The sequence below is a fragment of the Mustela nigripes genome, chromosome 6 (assembly GCF_022355385.1).
Source record: "Mustela nigripes isolate SB6536 chromosome 6, MUSNIG.SB6536, whole genome shotgun sequence".
NCBI classification, from domain to species: Eukaryota; Metazoa; Chordata; class Mammalia; order Carnivora; family Mustelidae; genus Mustela; species Mustela nigripes.
The window spans coordinates 87,605,808-87,624,174 of NC_081562.1; the positions used below are offsets into that span (position 1 = coordinate 87,605,808).

General features: G+C 47.8%; 1 protein-coding gene and 1 long non-coding RNA gene across 2 annotated transcripts in view; one reads left to right on the top strand and one right to left on the bottom strand.

Moving 5' to 3' along the window:
• Positions 1 to 16,446, bottom strand: part of LOC132019716 (uncharacterized) — a 45,136-nt gene extending 28,690 nt beyond the window's left edge. Inside the window, exon 1 of the long non-coding RNA XR_009404839.1 lies at positions 16,318 to 16,446. This is a non-coding gene — a long non-coding RNA (uncharacterized LOC132019716). The remainder of the gene's footprint in view (positions 1 to 16,317) is intronic.
• KRT18 (keratin 18) lies at positions 12 to 3,811 on the top strand. The gene is made up of 7 exons (XM_059403191.1): positions 12 to 535; positions 1,298 to 1,380; positions 1,693 to 1,849; positions 2,418 to 2,582; positions 2,689 to 2,814; positions 3,133 to 3,356; positions 3,655 to 3,811. The coding sequence occupies exons 1-7, from the start codon at positions 107 to 109 to the stop codon at positions 3,773 to 3,775; spliced, it is 1,305 nt and encodes a 434-aa protein (XP_059259174.1). The 5' UTR covers positions 12 to 106; the 3' UTR covers positions 3,776 to 3,811.
• Positions 16,447 to 18,367: the final 1,921 nt, after the last annotated feature.

Here is an 18,367-nt window from a genome sequence, read left to right on the forward strand (position 1 = left end):
GGCAGGTCCCCACCCCTTCCCTCGGCGATAAAACTTCAGTCGCGGACCCGGCACGCTTCCTGGCCCGAGCCCGAGTCCTGGCCTCTCATCTTACTCTCCGAAAAACATGAGCTTCACCACCCACTCCACCTTCTCTTCCAACTATCGGTCCCTGGGCTCCATGCAGTCGCCCAGCCACCGGGTCCGGCCTGTCAGCAGCGCGGCCAGCGTCTATGCAGGCGCCGGAGGCTCAGGCTCCCGGATCTCCGTATCCCGCTCCACCAGCTTCCGGGGCGGTTGGGGGTCCGGGGGCCTGGCCACGGGGTTGGCCGCCGGGATGGCCAGGGGTCTGGCCGGCATAGGGGGCATGCAGGGCGAGAAGGAGACCATGCAAGACCTGAATGACCGCCTGGCCTCCTACCTGGAGAGGGTGAGGAGCCTGGAGGCAGATAATCAGAGACTGGAGGTGAGAATCCGGGAACACCTGGAGAAGAAGGGACCCCAGGTCAGAGACTGGGGGCATTACTTCAAGACCATCGAGGAGCTGAGGTCTCAGGTAAGGGCCCCCGGGCCCCCAGCCTTGTTTGACCTTCCAGTTACCCACTCCCTGCCTCTTCCTCCCCCTCCCCCAAAGACAGGAATTTTGATAGGGTTCGGTGCCCTGACTCCTTCCCCTTTTCTATCTCCACCGCGCTCCCTATTCCACAGGGAGGGGTTTGGCGCGGCCTGCATTTCCATGCATACCCCTGGCCATAGGAACCCCTTAGGGCAGTGGCTGGGCATAGAAGGGCCCTTTCCTGGGAGATGGCGGAAAGGGGAGGGGGCAGGTTTTGCAGAGGAAGTCTGCATGAGAGGAGGTGTGACAAGGCCACATAAAGAGGACCTGGACACTCTGGCTTCTGGCCGAAGCAGGACAATTGGAGGGTTAAGCGGATGTGGCTAAGGCTGAGTCATCTGAAAGTAAACTGGAGGCCTACCTGTGGGAGGGGCCAATAGGGGGAACCGGGGGAGGTGAGCAGGTGCACTAGGAAAAAGATATGCCAGGAGAGGACTGGCTTACTTCAGGGCAGGCGGGCCAGCAGAGGCCCCCCAAAAAGGGCAGTGGGAGACCGGTGGGAACTCTGGAATTTGGGACTCCAGGAAAGGAGGGAACGGAGTGAGAGGGCACAGGTGGTAGGGGATAGGCGGACAAGGACAGTAACCTCTAGCTATTGTGGGGGCTTGGAAGTTTTCACTCATACACATAACACCTTCCCACACTCAATGTCCTCCACCATTGATTTCCCGTTCATGGAGCCTTCTGCCTGCAATCCCCCAGATTTTTGCAAGTTCTGTGGACAATGCCCGCATCGTTCTGCAGATTGACAATGCCCGTCTTGCTGCTGATGACTTCAGAGTCAAGTAAGCCTGGGAGCGCTAGGGAGCCGACTGGTCTGTTCCTGGCTGGGTCGTTCAGGTGGGGGCTCACAGTGAGATCTTCAGCTGTGGTCAGAGCTGGGCAGATAAGAGTTAGGCTGCAACAACTTATTCATTGATATTACCCAGTTTAAGAATATTGTCCCCCAAGTACTGAGAACGGTGCTCAGAAAATTACCACCTGATCCTGACTCTGGGTGCTGGTTTGCTGTGGCCCTGGGGGCGCTCTTAGGCGGCATGGGCTGAGAAGGTTCCAGATCAGAGATGAGGCCCCTCTGATTACTTCTACTCCCACAGGTATGAGACGGAACTGGCCATGCGCCAGTCCGTGGAGAGTGATATCCACGGGCTCCGCAAGGTCATCGATGACACCAATGTCACTAGGCTGCAGCTGGAGACAGAGATTGAGGCTCTCAAGGAGGAGTTGCTCTTTATGAAGAAGAACCATGAGGAGGCAAGCAGGGGCCACTGGTCAGGCCAGGGACTAGGAGGTCAAACAAGTCTGGGGGGGGGGGGCACAGACAGGACAGGCCACCTGCAACTTGCAGGGACCGTTAGAACTACAAGCCTGGGCTCTTCCTAACCAGACTGCTGCCCTATTCAGTGGGTCACCTGAAATGCAGCATGATGAGGTCAAGAGGACATGGGTGAGAGTGTGAGGAGAGGACAAAAGATAGAAGCAGCCAGCACCTCGTGTAAGGGCTGACGGAGGAGTGAGAGTGGGTGGATCTGGCTGGGCTTCCTGGAAGAACGCACAAGGAGCAAGTTTGTGGAGCACAGATAGACGGAGGGTCAGAGCCAAGTGAGGAGAGAGAAACCACCTCTGGGTGGTAGACTGGGGCAGGGGTGGGCGGCATTTTATTCACCTGGAGTAGAAAACTCAGAACTGGCATTGCCCAGAGTACAAAACCAAGAGTCTCCTCCATTGCTCTCTCGGGCTGATCCCCAGACTTCCTGCGAGGAGGAACCTTGTCAGAGCTCTGACCCTGAGTCTCCCCTCACTCTGATCTTCTCTCCTTCAGGAAGTAAAGGGTCTACAGAACCAAATTGCCAACTCTGGGTTGACCGTGGAGTTGGATGCCCCCAAGTCTCAGGACCTCAGCAAGATCATGGCAGACATCCGGGCCCAGTATGATGAGTTGGCTCGGAAGAACCGAGAGGAGCTGGACAAATACTGGTCCCAGCAGGTACACGAGGGGAAGGGATGGGAGCCAGGCGAGGCACAGAGGCCCGAGGCGGTGGTGGGGAGGCCGAAAGAGAAGAAAGGTCCTGAGGACTCTACCTACCCTGCAGATTGAGGAAAGCACCACAGTGATCACCACACAGACCTCAGAGATAGGAGAGGCTGAGATGACCCTCACGGAGCTGAGACGTACCGCCCAGTCCTTGGAGATCAACCTGGATTCGATGAGAAACCTGGTGAGAGCCCTCACTTCACCTGCTCCTACTGCTCTTGGCCCTGACCTCTGTCGGCCTCAGACCCAATCCTGTCTCGGCCCAGATCCCACCCCTTCCATCCTAAGTCACGTGCTCCGAAAGCGTGGTTTCTCTTTGCACTTTCCACTGCTCCTACCCACGACCCTAGTATCTGGCATACCCTAAGTATTCCAAGAAGTTTCCAAGAGTGAAGGGATGAGCCATCCCGGGATTTGGACTGCTCTGCTGAAACTCACAGAGGCTCTGCCTCCACTCCATCTTGAGGCTCACCTGATCCTCCTCCCTGTGCCCCCACCACAGAAGGCCAGCTTAGAGAACAGCCTCAGGGAGGTCGAAACCCGCTACGCCATGCAGATGGAGCAGCTCAACGGGGTCCTGCTGCACCTGGAGTCTGAACTGTCCCAGACCCGGGCAGAGGGGCAGCGCCAGGCCCAGGAGTACGAAGCCCTGTTGAATGTCAAGGTCAAGCTGGAGGCTGAGATCGCTACCTACCGTCGCCTGCTGGAAGATGGGGAGGACTTCAAGTAAGTGGGGCCCTTCTCCCACCCTCACAAGCTGGAGTGGAGATACACTTCTCCACAAAAGCATTTTTGGTAAGCCCCACCTTGTGCCTGTTCATCTGTATCCACTGAGCACTGGGCAGGAGCTCTGTTCAGGCTCCTACATCTCCCAAGGGAGTAACAGTGGCAGGGGCTCCCCGCTCTAGGTAGGAGAAGCGACCGAGTCTTGCCCCAACTATACGGTTTTTTTTCCTCCCCTTCCCTCGACTCCCTGATATTCTGACCAGCTATTTATAACTGGGGCTTGGTCTTCTGTTAACAGTCTCAGTGACGCCCTGGACAGCAGCAGCTCCATGCAAACCATCCAGAAAACCACTACTCGCAAGATTGTGGACGGCAAGGTCGTGTCTGAGACCAATGACACCAAAGTTCTGAGGCGTTGAGGGAGCAGAAGCAGGGTACACTTTGGGGAGCAGGAGGCCAATAAAAAGTTCGAAGGTCACTTCGTGTCTCCCTTGACTGTTTTCATGCTGTATATAGATGCTCTGACCCATGAGTCCTCCCTCTGATCAGGTAGAAATCATATAGGGGGTGTCATATAGGGGGAGGGGAGTTCGGCCAGAGGAAAGGTCTGTGTTCTCTTCTGAGAACTCACCTTCTCAGAAAGAGGAGGGTACTGTTGATGAGAATTTGTCTTTTCAAATTAAAAAAGGGATAAGTAACATGCACAAAATCTAAAAAGAAAGAAGGAAATAAAATTAAATATTTCCCACGTACTCCAACCACTGTCAAATAGTTTCTTAAACTGGACAGACACAAACACATTTCATTTTATTCTCTATCTGTAGGGTCACACCATTCTACAAGCTCAAGTTCCCAAACCCTTCTTTCTTTACCTCACAGAGTGTCTTGGGCACCTTTCTCAATCACTATACGTACACCTGCCTTACTTTTTTCACCCAGTTGAGTGGACTCTTCTTCTACCTCCATTTGGAATCCATACGCATAATCCATTTTCCAGAAGGAAGCTCTAAGTCCAACAGTGAAGTGGAAAGCTCAGAACTGTGGTAATTATACCCTCCATCACCTCTCCTGTTTTGCTAACAATTTTAATGACTTTTTTCCTACCCATCTTGCAGCCAAATGTCTAGATCACATAAATCTTCTCTTAACTTGCAACAAAGAGGAATCACCACACTCCAACTGTTCCCAAGAATCAAAAGCTTCAGCTGTGTCATGTCTAGTCATGGTCAACAAACCAATGTGAGAAACGATGCCCAGGTCTTTCTTGGCCTTTGTCTTAATAATTAGTCCTCCATCTGGTTTGAGTGATATCATAGAACATATGACATCATTTTACCTAAAACTTACTGCATCTGTATAGGGATGCCATTGGGATCCTTTTTAGAAGGATCCTCAGAATGATTTTCTCTCAGGTGTCAGCAATAAAAACTTTATTTGGTAGTGAAGGGCTGTTATATTTAATCCATACATCGTACATCCCATTCTTGTTAACAGCTGCCGATACTATAGCGTGTGGAGTACAAATTTACCTAACCCAGGTCTTTTCGTGATGAACATCTTGGTGTCCAGTAGATTGGTTTTTGCAAAAAGAAGTTGTGATGAGAAAGAAAGAAAGAAAGAAAGAAAGAAAGAAAGAAAGAAAGAAAGAAAGAAAGAGAAAGAAGTTGTGATGAATGATAACTAATATGCTGTTAATATCTGTAACTAATATGCACTAATACGTGAGCAGATCTATAGAACAGATTCGTAGATATGGTATGCTGGGCTACCCTATTAACAAATATTTAAGAAGTACCTACTTTATGCCAGGCCCTAGGCTAGGGCACTGAATATCTGTGTGGTAGACAAAGTGAGTATTGCCCCTACCTTGTCAAGCTCACAGCCTAATGGTTAAAAGTGTGTGCACTTTGGGGGCACCTGCTGGCTCAGTCAGTGAAGCATGTGACTCTTGATCTTAGGGTTGTGAGTCCGAGGCCCATGTCAGTGTAGAGATCACCTAAAAAAATAAAATCTAAGGAGAAAAAAGTGTATTTTTATCCATTCCTTCAACAAATACTTACTGAATACCTACTATGTACCAGCCACTCTTCCAGGAACTAGAGACATATCACTGAACGAAAAAGACAAAATCACTATCCTCATGAAGTTTACATTCTGGTGACAAGAGACAGATAAATAAACATAACATAATGTGCTAGCAGGTGATAAGTGTCCTGGGCCTGGGAAGAGCCCCCCAGGAAGGTCATAGCAGGGAGAATTCAGGAAGGGAAAAGGTGATGCCTGAAGATCCCAGGATAATGAATCTTCCATCAAAATGAAAAACAGGGGGGCGCCTGGGTGGCTCAGTGGGTTAAGGCACTGCCTTCGGCTCAGATCATGATCTCAGGGTCCTGGGATCGAGCCCTGCATCAGGCTCCCTGCTCAGTGGGGAGCCGGTTTCTCCCTCTTCCTCTGCCTATTACTTTCCCTGCTTGTTCTCTCTTTCTCTCTGTCTCTGACAAATAAATAAAATCTAAAAAAAATAAATAAAAAAAAGACTGTGAACAAACAAACCAAAACAAAATGAAAAACAGTTTTTAGCTAAAATACAGCGTGTTGAGTCTCCAATCTCTAAAACAATGGGTTCCTTGGTGGACAAAAGCTAAAGATACCCCTGCTTGAGGTGCTCTGCCTATGGGAGGTCCCGAGGACAGTGCGGCCTGGATGCTGGTGGGGAGCATCCAGGTGAGGACAGGCAGACCTGGATGCTGGTGGGAAGCCCCCTGGAAGGACAGGCCCGAAGTCTTCAGCACCATAGGGCCCTGACAGGCTGCGAAGGGAGCAGCGTCGGACAGCTTCCTGGAGCTTCTGTGAGCAGGGACCCTGGCTGTCTCTGGGCTCCTGGGTGCTACTATTCAGAGGAAAACATCCTAGCTGAGAACATGGAGCGCTGGTGAAGGGCTTCTCACCCTTCTGAAGCCTACCTTCCCTGAATAACCGCCAGCAGTTACCTGTCTCACCTCTAGATCCCCGGTGTCTCTCTGGACCCTACTCTTCCCACACCCTCCTTCCCACTCTGTGTAGAGTGTAGAGTCCACAGGAGACAAAGATTTGGGACCAGGTGGTTGAGTTTTACCTTCTGAAATCTGTTTATTTAACTTTTTTTTTTTTTTTTTTTAAGATTTTATTTGAGGTGGGGCACCAGGGTGGCTCAGTGGGTTAAGCCTCTGCCTAAGGCTCGGGTCATGATCTCAGGGTCCTGGGATAGAGCCCCGTATCAGGTTTTCTACTTAGTGGGGAGCCTGCTTCCCCCTCTCTCTCTGCCTGCCTCTCTGCCTAGTAGTGATCTCTCTCTCTGTATCAAATAAATAAAATCTTAAAAAAAAAAAAAGTTTTTTTAAAGATTTTATTTGAGAGAGAGAGAGAGAGATAGCCGGAAAGCATGAGCAGGAGCAGTGGAAAGGGAGAATCAAGGAGCCGATGCAGGACTCCATCCCAGGACCCTGAAGCCATGACCCAAGCCAAAGGCAGACCCTGAACTGACTGAGCCATCCAGGTGCCCCAAGAGATCTGTTTAGGAAAGCAATGAAGTAGTTTTCTTACCCATGCGTGTCCCTATTTTCCAGATGTGTAAGCGTGATACTAAATGTGCTTGCTCTGACCACACCGAAGCTCCAGAGCTGATGAGGGCCCTGCCCCCACCTCCGCAAAGACTTGCATGGGGCCCTCCCTGTAATTTAGTCAAGAGAGGTGCAACCTTCCTAGGGCCCCTAAAACGGAGAGACAGATGGCCAAGTAGCCAGATGCTGGCTGCAAGTGACCTGGGGTGCGGACCTGCAGGAGGCTAAAGCAGAAAGTCCCTTGGCAGATCCCAAGCCACACTTGAGGCTGATTCAAGCCGACCAGAGGGTAACCCAAAGGTGCACCTGACATGACTACCCCTCCCATGGGACAATGTCTCACAGTTCCCAGGGCGCTAATGCATTTGATCCCCATTACAATCCTGTGAGCTATGCAGGGCAAAGGGTGTTACTGGCTCTCACTCAAAGAAGAAAGCGCAGAGGTTTCCAGATATCATGTGACCTGCTGGAGGCCGCAGAGCTAGAAGCTTAAAGCACAAAAACCACAACTCCCAATTCCCAGCCCCAAGATCTTTCTTCCATGTATTAAAACTTAACCCAGGGGTTCTCAATCTTGGTCATGATTCCCATCACCGGAGGCGTTTTACCAACAACACCATGTCCCCTGGCAAGTGTTAACATTTGATTTTGGTAATTCCAACTGTCAGGCAAAGGGGAGACTCAGATCCCAGCTATACCCAGGGTCAGCACCAAGACCTTCCCTCCTGATGCAGGCCCACATGTGTCTGTTTTAAATTGCATGTGCCTGGGAAAACTCAAGGCCTCTCGGGCAAACCTCCTCATCTCCCATTTGGGAAGGTGATCTCATGAGGGACAGCCCATCCTGTCCCCTGAGTGCCAAAGGGGAAAATGAGCAATTCCAAGGTGATAACATGGAATCATCTGTTTCATCTCATCCATCCTCTGTCTAGGTACAATCCAGCCCAGATACTAAATTAACAAATGCTTATGGAAGGCACAGAAAGACAGGTATCATACAGTGAAATTTGGGGTTTTCTTTTTTAAGACAAAAACAGCTAATAGATAGATAGATAAAATATATATTCATATGTATATATACTTCTTTTTTTTTAAGATTTTTATTTATTTATTGGACAGAGAGATCACAAGTAGGCAGAGAGGCAGGCAGAGAGAGAGAGGAGGAAGCAGGCTCCCCACTGAGCAGAGAGCCCGATGCAGGGCTCCATCCCAGGACCCTGGGATCATGACCTGAGTCGAAGGCAGAGGCTTTAACCCACTGAGGCACCCAGATGCCCCATATGTATATATACTTCTATCTGCAAAACTCTCTGGAAGAATACATAAGATATTTAAATTAATGATTAACTCAGAGAAATTAGTGTAGGGAGAAACAAAAGTGGAAGGGAGATTTACTTTCCATTGTGTATCCTTTGTACTTTTTGGGTCATATATTACTATTACAAATACTAAAAGAAATTTTCTTTGTTAGTTTTATAATGGTACAGGAACGTACAGCTTTACACAGAAGGAAATTTTGCACCCATTTTTGTTTCTGACTCACCCCATTCATCCAATCAGTCATTGAATAAATAGTTACTGAGTTCTTAGTATATACCAAAAACTGGTCTAGAAACTGAAGATACAATGGCTGACTAAAACAGGCAAATAATCCTTGTTCTTGTGAAGCTCACATTCTAGCAGATGGAGACAGACAACAAAGGATAAATGTAATAAGTAAATTATATTGTGTATTTGGTAAGTGTTTTTGGAAAAAATAGAGCAAGGTATGTGAAATAAGGCATTGGAAGGTGGGGCACCTGGGTGGCTCAGTCAGTTGAGCATGTGCCTTCGGCTCAGGTTGTGATCCCAGGGTCCTGGGATCAAGTGCCCTCATTGGGGTCCCTCCTCGGGGGGGAGTCTGCTTCCTCCCTCTCCCTCTGCCTCTCCCCACTGCCCGTGCATGCTTCTCTCTCTCTCTTTCTCTCTCTCAAATAAATAAAATGGTTTTTTTTAAAGAAATGTTCTCAACTCATTTATAAAGTAAGTAAGTAAATAAAAGGAGTTAGAACGTGTACCAGTTTCCTATTATTGCTGTAACAATCATAACCTTAGTGGCTTAAAACAATGCATATTTATTATCTTACAGTTTAGGAGGTAAGAAGTCCTAAAATCAAGGTGTCAACAGGACTGCATGCCTTCCAAAAGCTCCAGGCGGAAGTGATGTCCTTGCCTTTTCCAGCTTCTAGAGACCACCTGCATCCCTTGGCTTGTGGCCGTCTCTCTTATCTGCAAAGCCAGCTGCACATCTTCAAGTCTTACTTTCTTTCTCTGACTTCAACCACAAGTCTGATCTCTTTTTCTATGAGTTTAGCTTTGGGTTTTGGTTTATAAATGAGGTCATACAGTATTTGTCTTTCTCTGTCTGACTTATTTCAGTGAGCATGATGCCTTCAATCTCCATCCACATTGTCACAAATGGTAAGATTTCCTGGATTTCTTTTAAAGATTTTATTTATTTATTTGACAGACAGAGATCACAAGTAGGCAGAGCACCAGGCAGAGAGAGAGGGAGAAGCAGGCTCCCCACCGAGTGGAGAGCCCGATGCGGGGCTCAATCCCAGGACCCCGGGATCATGACCCAAGCTGAAGGCAAAGGCTTTAACCCACTGAGCCACCCAGGTGCCCCGATTTCCTGGATTTTTATGGCTAAATTATATCCTATTGCATATGTATGCCACAACTTCTATAGCCATTCATCCACCAATGGACCCAGGTTATTTCCATGTCTTGGCTATTTTAAGGAATGTGCTATGAACATGGGGGTGCAGTTATATTTTTGAGTCAGTGTTTTCATTTCCTTTGGCTGTATTCCCAACAGGAGACTTGCTGGATCTTATGGTAGTTTTGTTTTTAAATTTTTGAGGATCCTCAATATTCTTTTCTATCATGGCCGTTCTTGACTGGGTCTGAAGGCAGGGAGGTCTCAGTAACCACATTTAATCGCAAAACCATAACTTAATTTACCATTTGGGGATACCTGGAATGACTGGCCTCTTGAAAGTAAATCTTGGGCAGACTCTACAGCTGTTAAGTTAGACGATTACAGTGGGAAAAGGGAAACCAAGGGCTCTCTGGGGGTGGTTTGGCTGCTTTGGCAACACTGGTGAGCTTAGAGAAAGGAAAGGAAAGTTCCAAGTTTTAAATTCTTGGGTCAACTCTGGAAAACGATATAGAGGTTCCTCAAAAAGTTGAAAATAAAGCTATCCTATGACCCAGCAATCACACGACTGGGTATTAACCCCAAAGATACAAATGTAGTGATCCAAAGAGGCACCTGCACCCCAATATAGCAGCAATGTCCATAATAGCCAAACTATAGAAAGAGCTCAGACATCCATCAACAGGTGAATGGATAAATAAGAGGTGTTGTATATAGGTATATACACAATGGAATACTATGTAGCCATCAAAAATGAAATTTTGGCATTTGCGACGACATGGATGAAACTAGAGGGTATTATGCTAAGTTAAACAAGTCTATCAGAGAAAGATAACTATCATATGATCTCACTGATATATGGATTTTGAGAAAAAAGGCAGAGGATCGTAGGAGAAGAGAGGGAAAAAATGAAACAAGATGAGACCAGAGAGGGAGACCACCCATAAGAGACTCTTAATCTCAGGAAACAAACTGAGGGTTGCTGGAGGGGAGGAAGGTGGGTGGGATGGGGTGGCTGGGTGATGGACACTGGGGAGGGTAGTTTTGTGGTGAACACTGTGTATTGTGTAAGACTGATGAATCACAGACTTGTACCTCTAAAACAAATAATGCATTACATGGTAATAATAATAATTTTAAAAATCTTGGCTCGAGAGGACCAGGCTGCTTCTAAGACTTCCTAAATGAATCTCTCAACCCCTATAGCCCCAGGGCTGTTGGAGCTAAAGCCTCACACTGCAACATAAGTTGGAATCACAACCAGGTCTTACATGAAAGCCAGGGCATTGAGGAGGAATCCTAAGAATGGGAAAAGGAAGTTTGGGATATACTTGAGGATGCTGAGTACTCAGACCATCCTAAACCTCACTGACTAGGAGAGGCAGCCCCGCCTTCTCTGTCTAATAAGGCTGGTTCTATCTTGCTTGGAGACTCTGTAAGAGCTTCACCTGAGATAGTTAACATGTAATAAATGACTTGTACAAAATCTGACCCTGGAGTAGACTTACAAGCCAAAAAGAAAAAAAAAAAAAAAGCAAATATTTTGTCAGTTTATATAGACACAAACTTGGGGAATTCGCATGGAGTTGGATTCTAAGGGTGTTGAACCAAAAAGGTAGACACTGTTTTAGATGGGGCTGAATTTATTTATATGGGTTTATTTATATGGATTCAGAGAATCCAAACTCAGTGAGCTAGCTTCAGCAGCCAGGAATGATTTTATCTCTTCCTTTAGTTGATTAGCTAAAAGTTAGTCTCAGGGGCGCCTTGGTGACTCAGTTGGTTAAGTGTCTGCCTTTGGCTGAGGTCATGATCTCGGGGTCCTGGGATCAAGCCCCACATTAGGATCCCTGCTCAGTGGAGGGCTGGCTTCTCCCTCTCCCTCTGTCTGCCACTCCTTCTGCTTGTGCTCTGTCTCTCTTTCTCTCTGTCAAATAAGTAAATAAAATCTTTAAAAATAAATTAAAAATCAAACCTGGCCTCAGACAGACTGTACAATAAATGAAGCTGAGATACCAGAAACCCTATTGCATAATTCAGAGAAAAGAATCTAAAGATTTAGCAAGAAAGGAATGTTGGAATGGATTTATCACGTACAATCTACTCACTCACCCCTGAATAATTCCCCCAAGCAGGCCTAGAGAATATCCCCATATTTCATTGGGAAATATGCTGTTAAGAGAAACACAGCATTCTTAAAAAGTGCTGTGCTAATTTTTCTCTGGATGCTCAGGGATGAAGATGGAAGGACTGCTATGGAAATGGGCTTCCTGATTTTGATAGCAATGATGGGATCCCTGCATGGCAGAGGCCAGGTGGCAACAGCTGACCACCAGAATCAAAGTGGGTATGGTTACCTTAAAGGGCAACAGGGTCAGCGCCATAATGAGAAGGATCTGACCCACAGGAATCTTTGGCAGTAATGACCTGATCACAAGGTTCTAGTTTTAAATTAAGTGTGGAGTCTATTAAAGTCCTTTCTTAATGCTCTACTGTAAATGTGACTACTAGTGATGTACCTGGCTGGCTTAGTTGGTAGAGCATACAACTCTTGACATTAGGGTCATGAGTTCAAGACCCACACTGGGAATTGAGCTTACTAAATAAATAAATGTGACTACTAGAAAACATTTTAACCATTTACAAATCTATACAAAGAGGTATACTCAAAAACACTACCAACTCAGGGCGCCTGAGCGGCTCTATCAGCTGAGCATCCGACCCTTGATTTTGGTCCAGGTCATGATATCAGGATCGTGAGGTGGAGTCCTGTGTTAGGCTCCACGCTCAGCACAGAATCTGCCTCAGATTCTTGCTCTCTCTCCCTCTGCCACCACCCCCCCCCCCCCCCCCCCTCCCCCCCTCCCCCACACATCCAACAAAAACTTAAAAACAAAAACAAAAATGCTCTACTACCAGGGCACCTGGGTGGCTCAGTCAGTTAAGTGTCTACCTTCGGCTCAGGTCATGATCTCAGGATCAAGCCCTGCATCTGGACCACTGCTTGGCAGGAAGCCTGCTTCTCCCTCTCCCACTCCCCCTGCTTGTGTTCCCTCTCTTGCCGTGTCTTTGTCAAATAAATAAATAAAATCTTTAAAAAAAAAAAAAAAAAGAATTCTCAAACTCAGTGGCAAAAAAAAACCCCAGTTTGAAAATGGACAAAAGATATGAAAAAACATTTTCCTGAAGAAGGTAAAACAGGCTGCAAATAAGCTTGTGCAAAGATGTTCAACATCACCAGCTGGAGAGAAATGCAAATTAAAATCACAGTGAGATATCACTACTCACATATTGAAATGACTAAAATTAACAATAGACAAAACCAAGTGCTACAGAGGATACAGAGAAACCAGATCACTCCTACATTGCTGATGGGAACGCAAAATGGCAATGGCACAGCCACGCTGAAAACGGTTTGGCTCTTACTTAAAAATCTAAATATAGGGATTCCTAGGTGGTACAGTCAGTTAAGCATCTGTCTTTGGCTCAGGTCATGATCCTGGTGTCCTGGGATCAAGTCCTACATCGGGCTCCCTGCTCAGTGGGGAGTCTGCCTCTCCCTCTCTCTCGCTCTTTCAAATAAGTAAATTAATTTTTTTTTTTAATCTAAATGTAAAACCCAGCAATTGCACTCCTGGGCATTTACCCTAGGGAAATAAAACTTATGCTCACACAATAACATGGGCAGGAAAAGCAACTCTATTCTTTTCTTTTCTTTATTTTGGAGAGAGAGAGCATGTGGGGTAGAGGAAGAGAAAGTCTCAGCCACACCCTGTGCTGAACACAGAGCCCACCTGGCTCCATCCCAGGACCTGAGATCATGACCTGAGTCGAAACAGAGAGTCCCACGCTCAGTGGACAGGGCCACCCAGAAGCCCTGCAACCTTATTCTTAATAGCTAAAAACTAAGAACAATCCAGATGTCCTTGAATGAGAGAATGAGTGTTTCATCTGGGACACATCAGTGCAGTAGAATACCATCCGACAATAAAAAGGAATGAACTATTGATAAAAGGCAATGGCCTGGATGAATCTCCAGGGAATTATGCTAATTGAGAAAAGTCAGTCCCAGAAGATTACATAATGTATGGTTCCATTTATAGAACATTCTTAAAATGACAAAATTCTAGAAATGGAGAACTTAGTGATGGGGGAAGGGAGGTTAAGGAGAAGATGGGGCCATAGGAAAGTGAGTGTGGCCATACCAGGAAAACACCAAGGATCCTTTGGTGATGAAAATGTTTTGTATCTTTTCTCTTATCCTTGTCCTTATCTTGTCTGTCATAGAATACTATCATTTTGCAAGATGCTACAAATGGGGGAAACTGGGTAAAAAGTAGGTGGGATCTCTCTGTATTATTTCTTTTTTTTAAATGTCTTTTTTTTAAAGATTTTATTTATTTATCTGGCAGAGAGAGACATCACAAGTAGGCAGAGAGGCAGGCAGAAAGAGAAAGGGGGAAGCAGACTCCGTGCTGAGCAGAGAGAAAGACTCAGGGCTCCATCCCAGGACCCTAAGACCATGACCTGAGCAGAAGGCAGAGGCTTAACCCACTGAGCCACCCAGGAGCCCCTCTCTGTATTATTTCTTACAACTGCATGTGAGTCTATAATTACCTCAAAATAAAAGTTTAGTTTTTAAAAAATTGGTACATAAAATGTTTTGCGTTTGTTTTCTCTAAAAAAATTTATAATGCAATTCTGCAGGCGCACACACACCCACACCCAAGATCTTTGCCCTTGAGTGTTATGATAGGAAAGAGCCCGGGGCCACATGGTTAAGCATCTGCCTTCAGCTGAGGTCATGATCTCAGGGTCCTGGGATTGGGCCCCGGCTGGCTCCCGGCTCAGGAGGGAGTCTGATTCTCCCTCTCCCTCTGCCTCTCCACTGGGCTCACGCCCACGTGCTCTCTCAAATGAGTAAATAAAATCTTATTTTTAAAAAAGGAAGGGGCACCTGGGTGGTTCAGTTGGTTAAGCGACTGCCTTCAGCTGGGGTCATGATCCTGGAGTGCCAGGATCCAGTCCCATATAGGGTTCCCTGCAGAGCAGGGAGTCTGCTTCTCCTTTTTACCTTCACCCCTCTCATCCTCTCTCTCTCTCATTCTCTCTCTCTCAAATAAATAAAATCTTAGGGGAAAAAAAAAAGGAAAAAGCTCTCCCTTAAGAGACTGGAGGGAGGTCGCAAGTGCCCTGGAATTCACCCTGGGTTTTCCCAGGAGTTTCAGGACAAACTGGAAATCAGGAGAGCCCTCAGCTGGAGGCAGGGTGCTGGTGAAGGGGCGGCGGGAGGCACGGCAGCCCTGCCCCTGGGGCACCAGCCTGAGCCGAGCTACGAGGATGACCAAAGCTGAGCCCTCAAGGCTGGGGACACCCGCCAGCACCGTGGGGCCGCGCGGAGGTGACTGGGTGGCGGGGAGCGCAGCGCCCTTCTGGGTCCGCCGTGGGCTGCTTCCCAAGGCTGTGAGGACGCAGCGGGAGAGAAAGAAGGGCTTAGGCAGGAGCGCCGCTTCCCCACGCGGCTTGCTCGGAAATGAGCCGAGACCGCGAGTGGCGCAGAGCTAGGGCAAGAGCCCCAGCTCTTCTAAAGAATTTTTGAGATCTAGGGTTCCTCTTCCAGCCCAACCCAGCTCTATCTGGGCCAACCTCGCCGCGCGCTCCCCGTAGTCCTTCTCTTGGTTCCTCCCCACACCCCATGCGTTCCCACCTTAGCTTTGGCTTTAAGGGGAATCCCACCCCAACACAAAGCTTTTTCAGGTTCTTCCAGTTCCTTCCCCTCACCCCCCACCCCCCACCCCCCCACCGCCCCACCGAGTAATTCGACCTTGGAGGAGGCCTGGGATAGGTCAGTTTCTAGGCAGAGAGGGAGGCTGGTGTCTAGAGCAGCGCGTTGGCCCGAAGCTGGCTGAGGGAATAGGGAGGGAGATGGGCTCTGGACCCGGGAGTGGCAGAGGCCTGAGCTCCTGAGAGGCAAACATTGGGCTCAAATCTCTGGTGAGCCACTCACTAGCTAGGTGACTGTGGCCAGGTTCCTTACCTGTCCAGGTTTAGTAGTCTTTGTCCTAAAATAAGGCTAAAATAGTGCTTCTTGGGGTTGTTGAGAGGATTAAATTAATTAACATATGCAAAGTTTTAGGACCCTGGCTAGCCCAGAGTAAGTGCTTAGCTTGCTGTTATCATAAGTAATTGAGGACCCACCAGAATTCAGCAGTCTTCTTCCCAGGTTCCATAACCTCCCCTAACTCCTTCTCTCTCTGGAAGTCCTGCCATATAACTTCCGGAAGGTAATACCCATTGGTTACCAGGAATGAGAAGGGTACTTTGTAGACCACCCCCCTACCCCAAACCAGTACCCTACCAATGGCCCAGGTGCCTTTTCCTTCTCCAAGCCCTGGGGAAAGCCTCGGCTCTCCGTGATAAAGGGAGCTAAGGAGAGAGATGTTCTGGCTTCCGTGGGTCTGGATGGCCCATCAGAGTGAGAAAAGCTGGCAAGTTCTAAAATCTAAATCCAGTCCCAGTCCTGTGACTACCTCTGTGACCTCGAGTCAGCCACTCCCTGGGTCTCAGTTTTTCATCAGTGAAATAAAGACATACATTTATTTATTCTTCTCCTTCTTCTTTTTAATGGGAGCTCTACACCCAATGTAGGACTTGAACTCACCACCCCGAGATCCAGAGTCAGATGCTCCACCAACTGAGCCCACCAGGCATCCCAAGACATTCTCTTCTTGAGCCCGCATTAGATGCGAGACACTGGCCTGGCCTGCCCTGTTTGAAGAGTGGTTGTGAGGATAACCCAGAATAATGCCGGAGGAAGTGAGTCATGAAATTCCATCCAGTTCCGTACATTCTACAATCCTCACAGTGTAGGAGGCCTTCCAGATCCCCCTGCGCTTGTCTTCCCTCTCCTCCCACCTACTACCCATGTCAGCTCCAAGACATTAGGGATTTCTGTCTGCTCTGTCTTCAGTTGTAACCCCAGCGCCTAGCACCGTGCAAACAACAGGTGGTCAATAAATAGGTTGAATGAATGAATGAACGGTTCAAACTTGGCCTCTCAAAGTAGAAATCCTCTTCCTGGCCTTCCCAACTTTTTCTGTGTGAAGATTTTAAAATAGCCCTGCTCCCTTGGGCATGCTAGTTAATAGAACATTGTCACTCTTTCTACTGGGCCTCCCAAACTTCTAGACCAATCCTGCCCTCTAGGGTTACACAGAACTCCCTCTTCCATAAGATTTCATGTGTGAGTGATTACTCCTCTCCTAACCCAGGTAGAGGGAGTCCTGAGCACTGTGGAAGGATGAGCTCCGCTTCTGGCCTCAGCCCCACCTGCCCAGGGATGAGCTGGGGGAGCAGGTCTCTACTTGGGAACATCTCAGGGAATTAGAATTTCAGTAATCCTCGGGTCTTGGGATACTGTCTCCACCGAAGGCCTGATCGGAACATGTTGAAGTGGCTGGTACTATAGCAGGAGGAATTTAGAATAAACTGGGGATCTGAAGGCATTGCAGTGCTATGGGCCCAAAGCCCCCAGAGTTCTCCGCATTCCCCCACCAACTCCAGGTGGCAGGGTTGACCTGCCAAATTGGCTGACCTTTCTCCATCACTCACCCCCTTGACAGATCTGAAGCCATTCATTTACACTGTTGAGCCACTCCCAGGCCCTTCCCACACATGCCTGTGTTTGAGTCCTGCTTTGTGTCCAGTGCTAGAGCTAATGATTTACAATCAAGGCCAGATGAAAAGGCTGGGGAGCGGAAGCCAAAAGAGGACAGGAAGGCAGAACCTTTAAAGCAACCCAGGTTTGAGGAGTGAATTCCAGCCCCTTGTGGCCCCTGGCTCCACCAAACTAGTTCCCTTTGCCGATTCCGCTGTCCCTTTCCTTCTCCCCAGTGCCCCTGCAGTCTCTTCCAGGAAGCCCTCCTCACCGGCATCCATCACCGGCTCTGCCCCCATCACCCTGCCCCACCCCCACTGACGTCAAAGCAGTGTTTTTCAAATGTCCCAGTATGAGCACAGAGATTTGATTAATGAGCATGTTTGTAATAAAATGAACAGAATGGGGTAGAGTAAACTAGATCAACTTGCATACCCCGTGATGAACAAGGGAAGGGTGAGAACTGCTATAGTATTTGGTGTAACTTGAGAGACACACCCCACCACCACTACGGCAGAGTACTTGGTTCTATCATTTTGAAGGTCTAGTCTGGGTCTGGGTATCGAACTTCCCCATTCCTCTTGTCCTTCTCCTGTCTCTAGGCACCATCCAATCAATGATAGAGCTTTCTGCAGTGAAGAAAATATCTGTGTTGTCTAATATGGTAGCTAGCAACCACATGTGGCTATTGAGAACTTGAAATATGGTTAGGGTGACTGAGGAAATGATTTTTTATTACATTTAATTTCAGTTAATGTAAATAGCCACAGTAGAGGTGAGTGGCTAAGGGCTACCGTATTACCATATTGCACAGGACCATTCTGGATGTAAGCTCCCCATGGGCAAAGACTGGGCTGCTTTGTTCACTGTTATACTCCTGGGACTTAGCACGGCTCTAACGTGGGTTAAGTCACCAATAAATGGGCAAGAGGGGGGGAGGCAAAAAAATTAAAAATTTAAAAAGTAGCCCTGACCAATAGCATTTTCCAATTTCCATAGTGTAAATACTCCCACAATGGTCAATTTCAAGCTACTGGGGGTTTAATGCTGGCAA

Coding starts and splice junctions, on each gene's coding strand:
- KRT18 (XM_059403191.1), top strand. CDS start 107: ATGAGCTTCACCACCCACTCCACCTTCTCTTCCAACTATCGGTCCCTG. Junction 1,381..1,692: donor GCTGATGACTTCAGAGTCAA/GTAAGCCTGGGA, acceptor CTACTCCCACAG/GTATGAGACGGAACTGGCCA. Junction 2,815..3,132: donor TGGATTCGATGAGAAACCTG/GTGAGAGCCCTC, acceptor CCCCCACCACAG/AAGGCCAGCTTAGAGAACAG.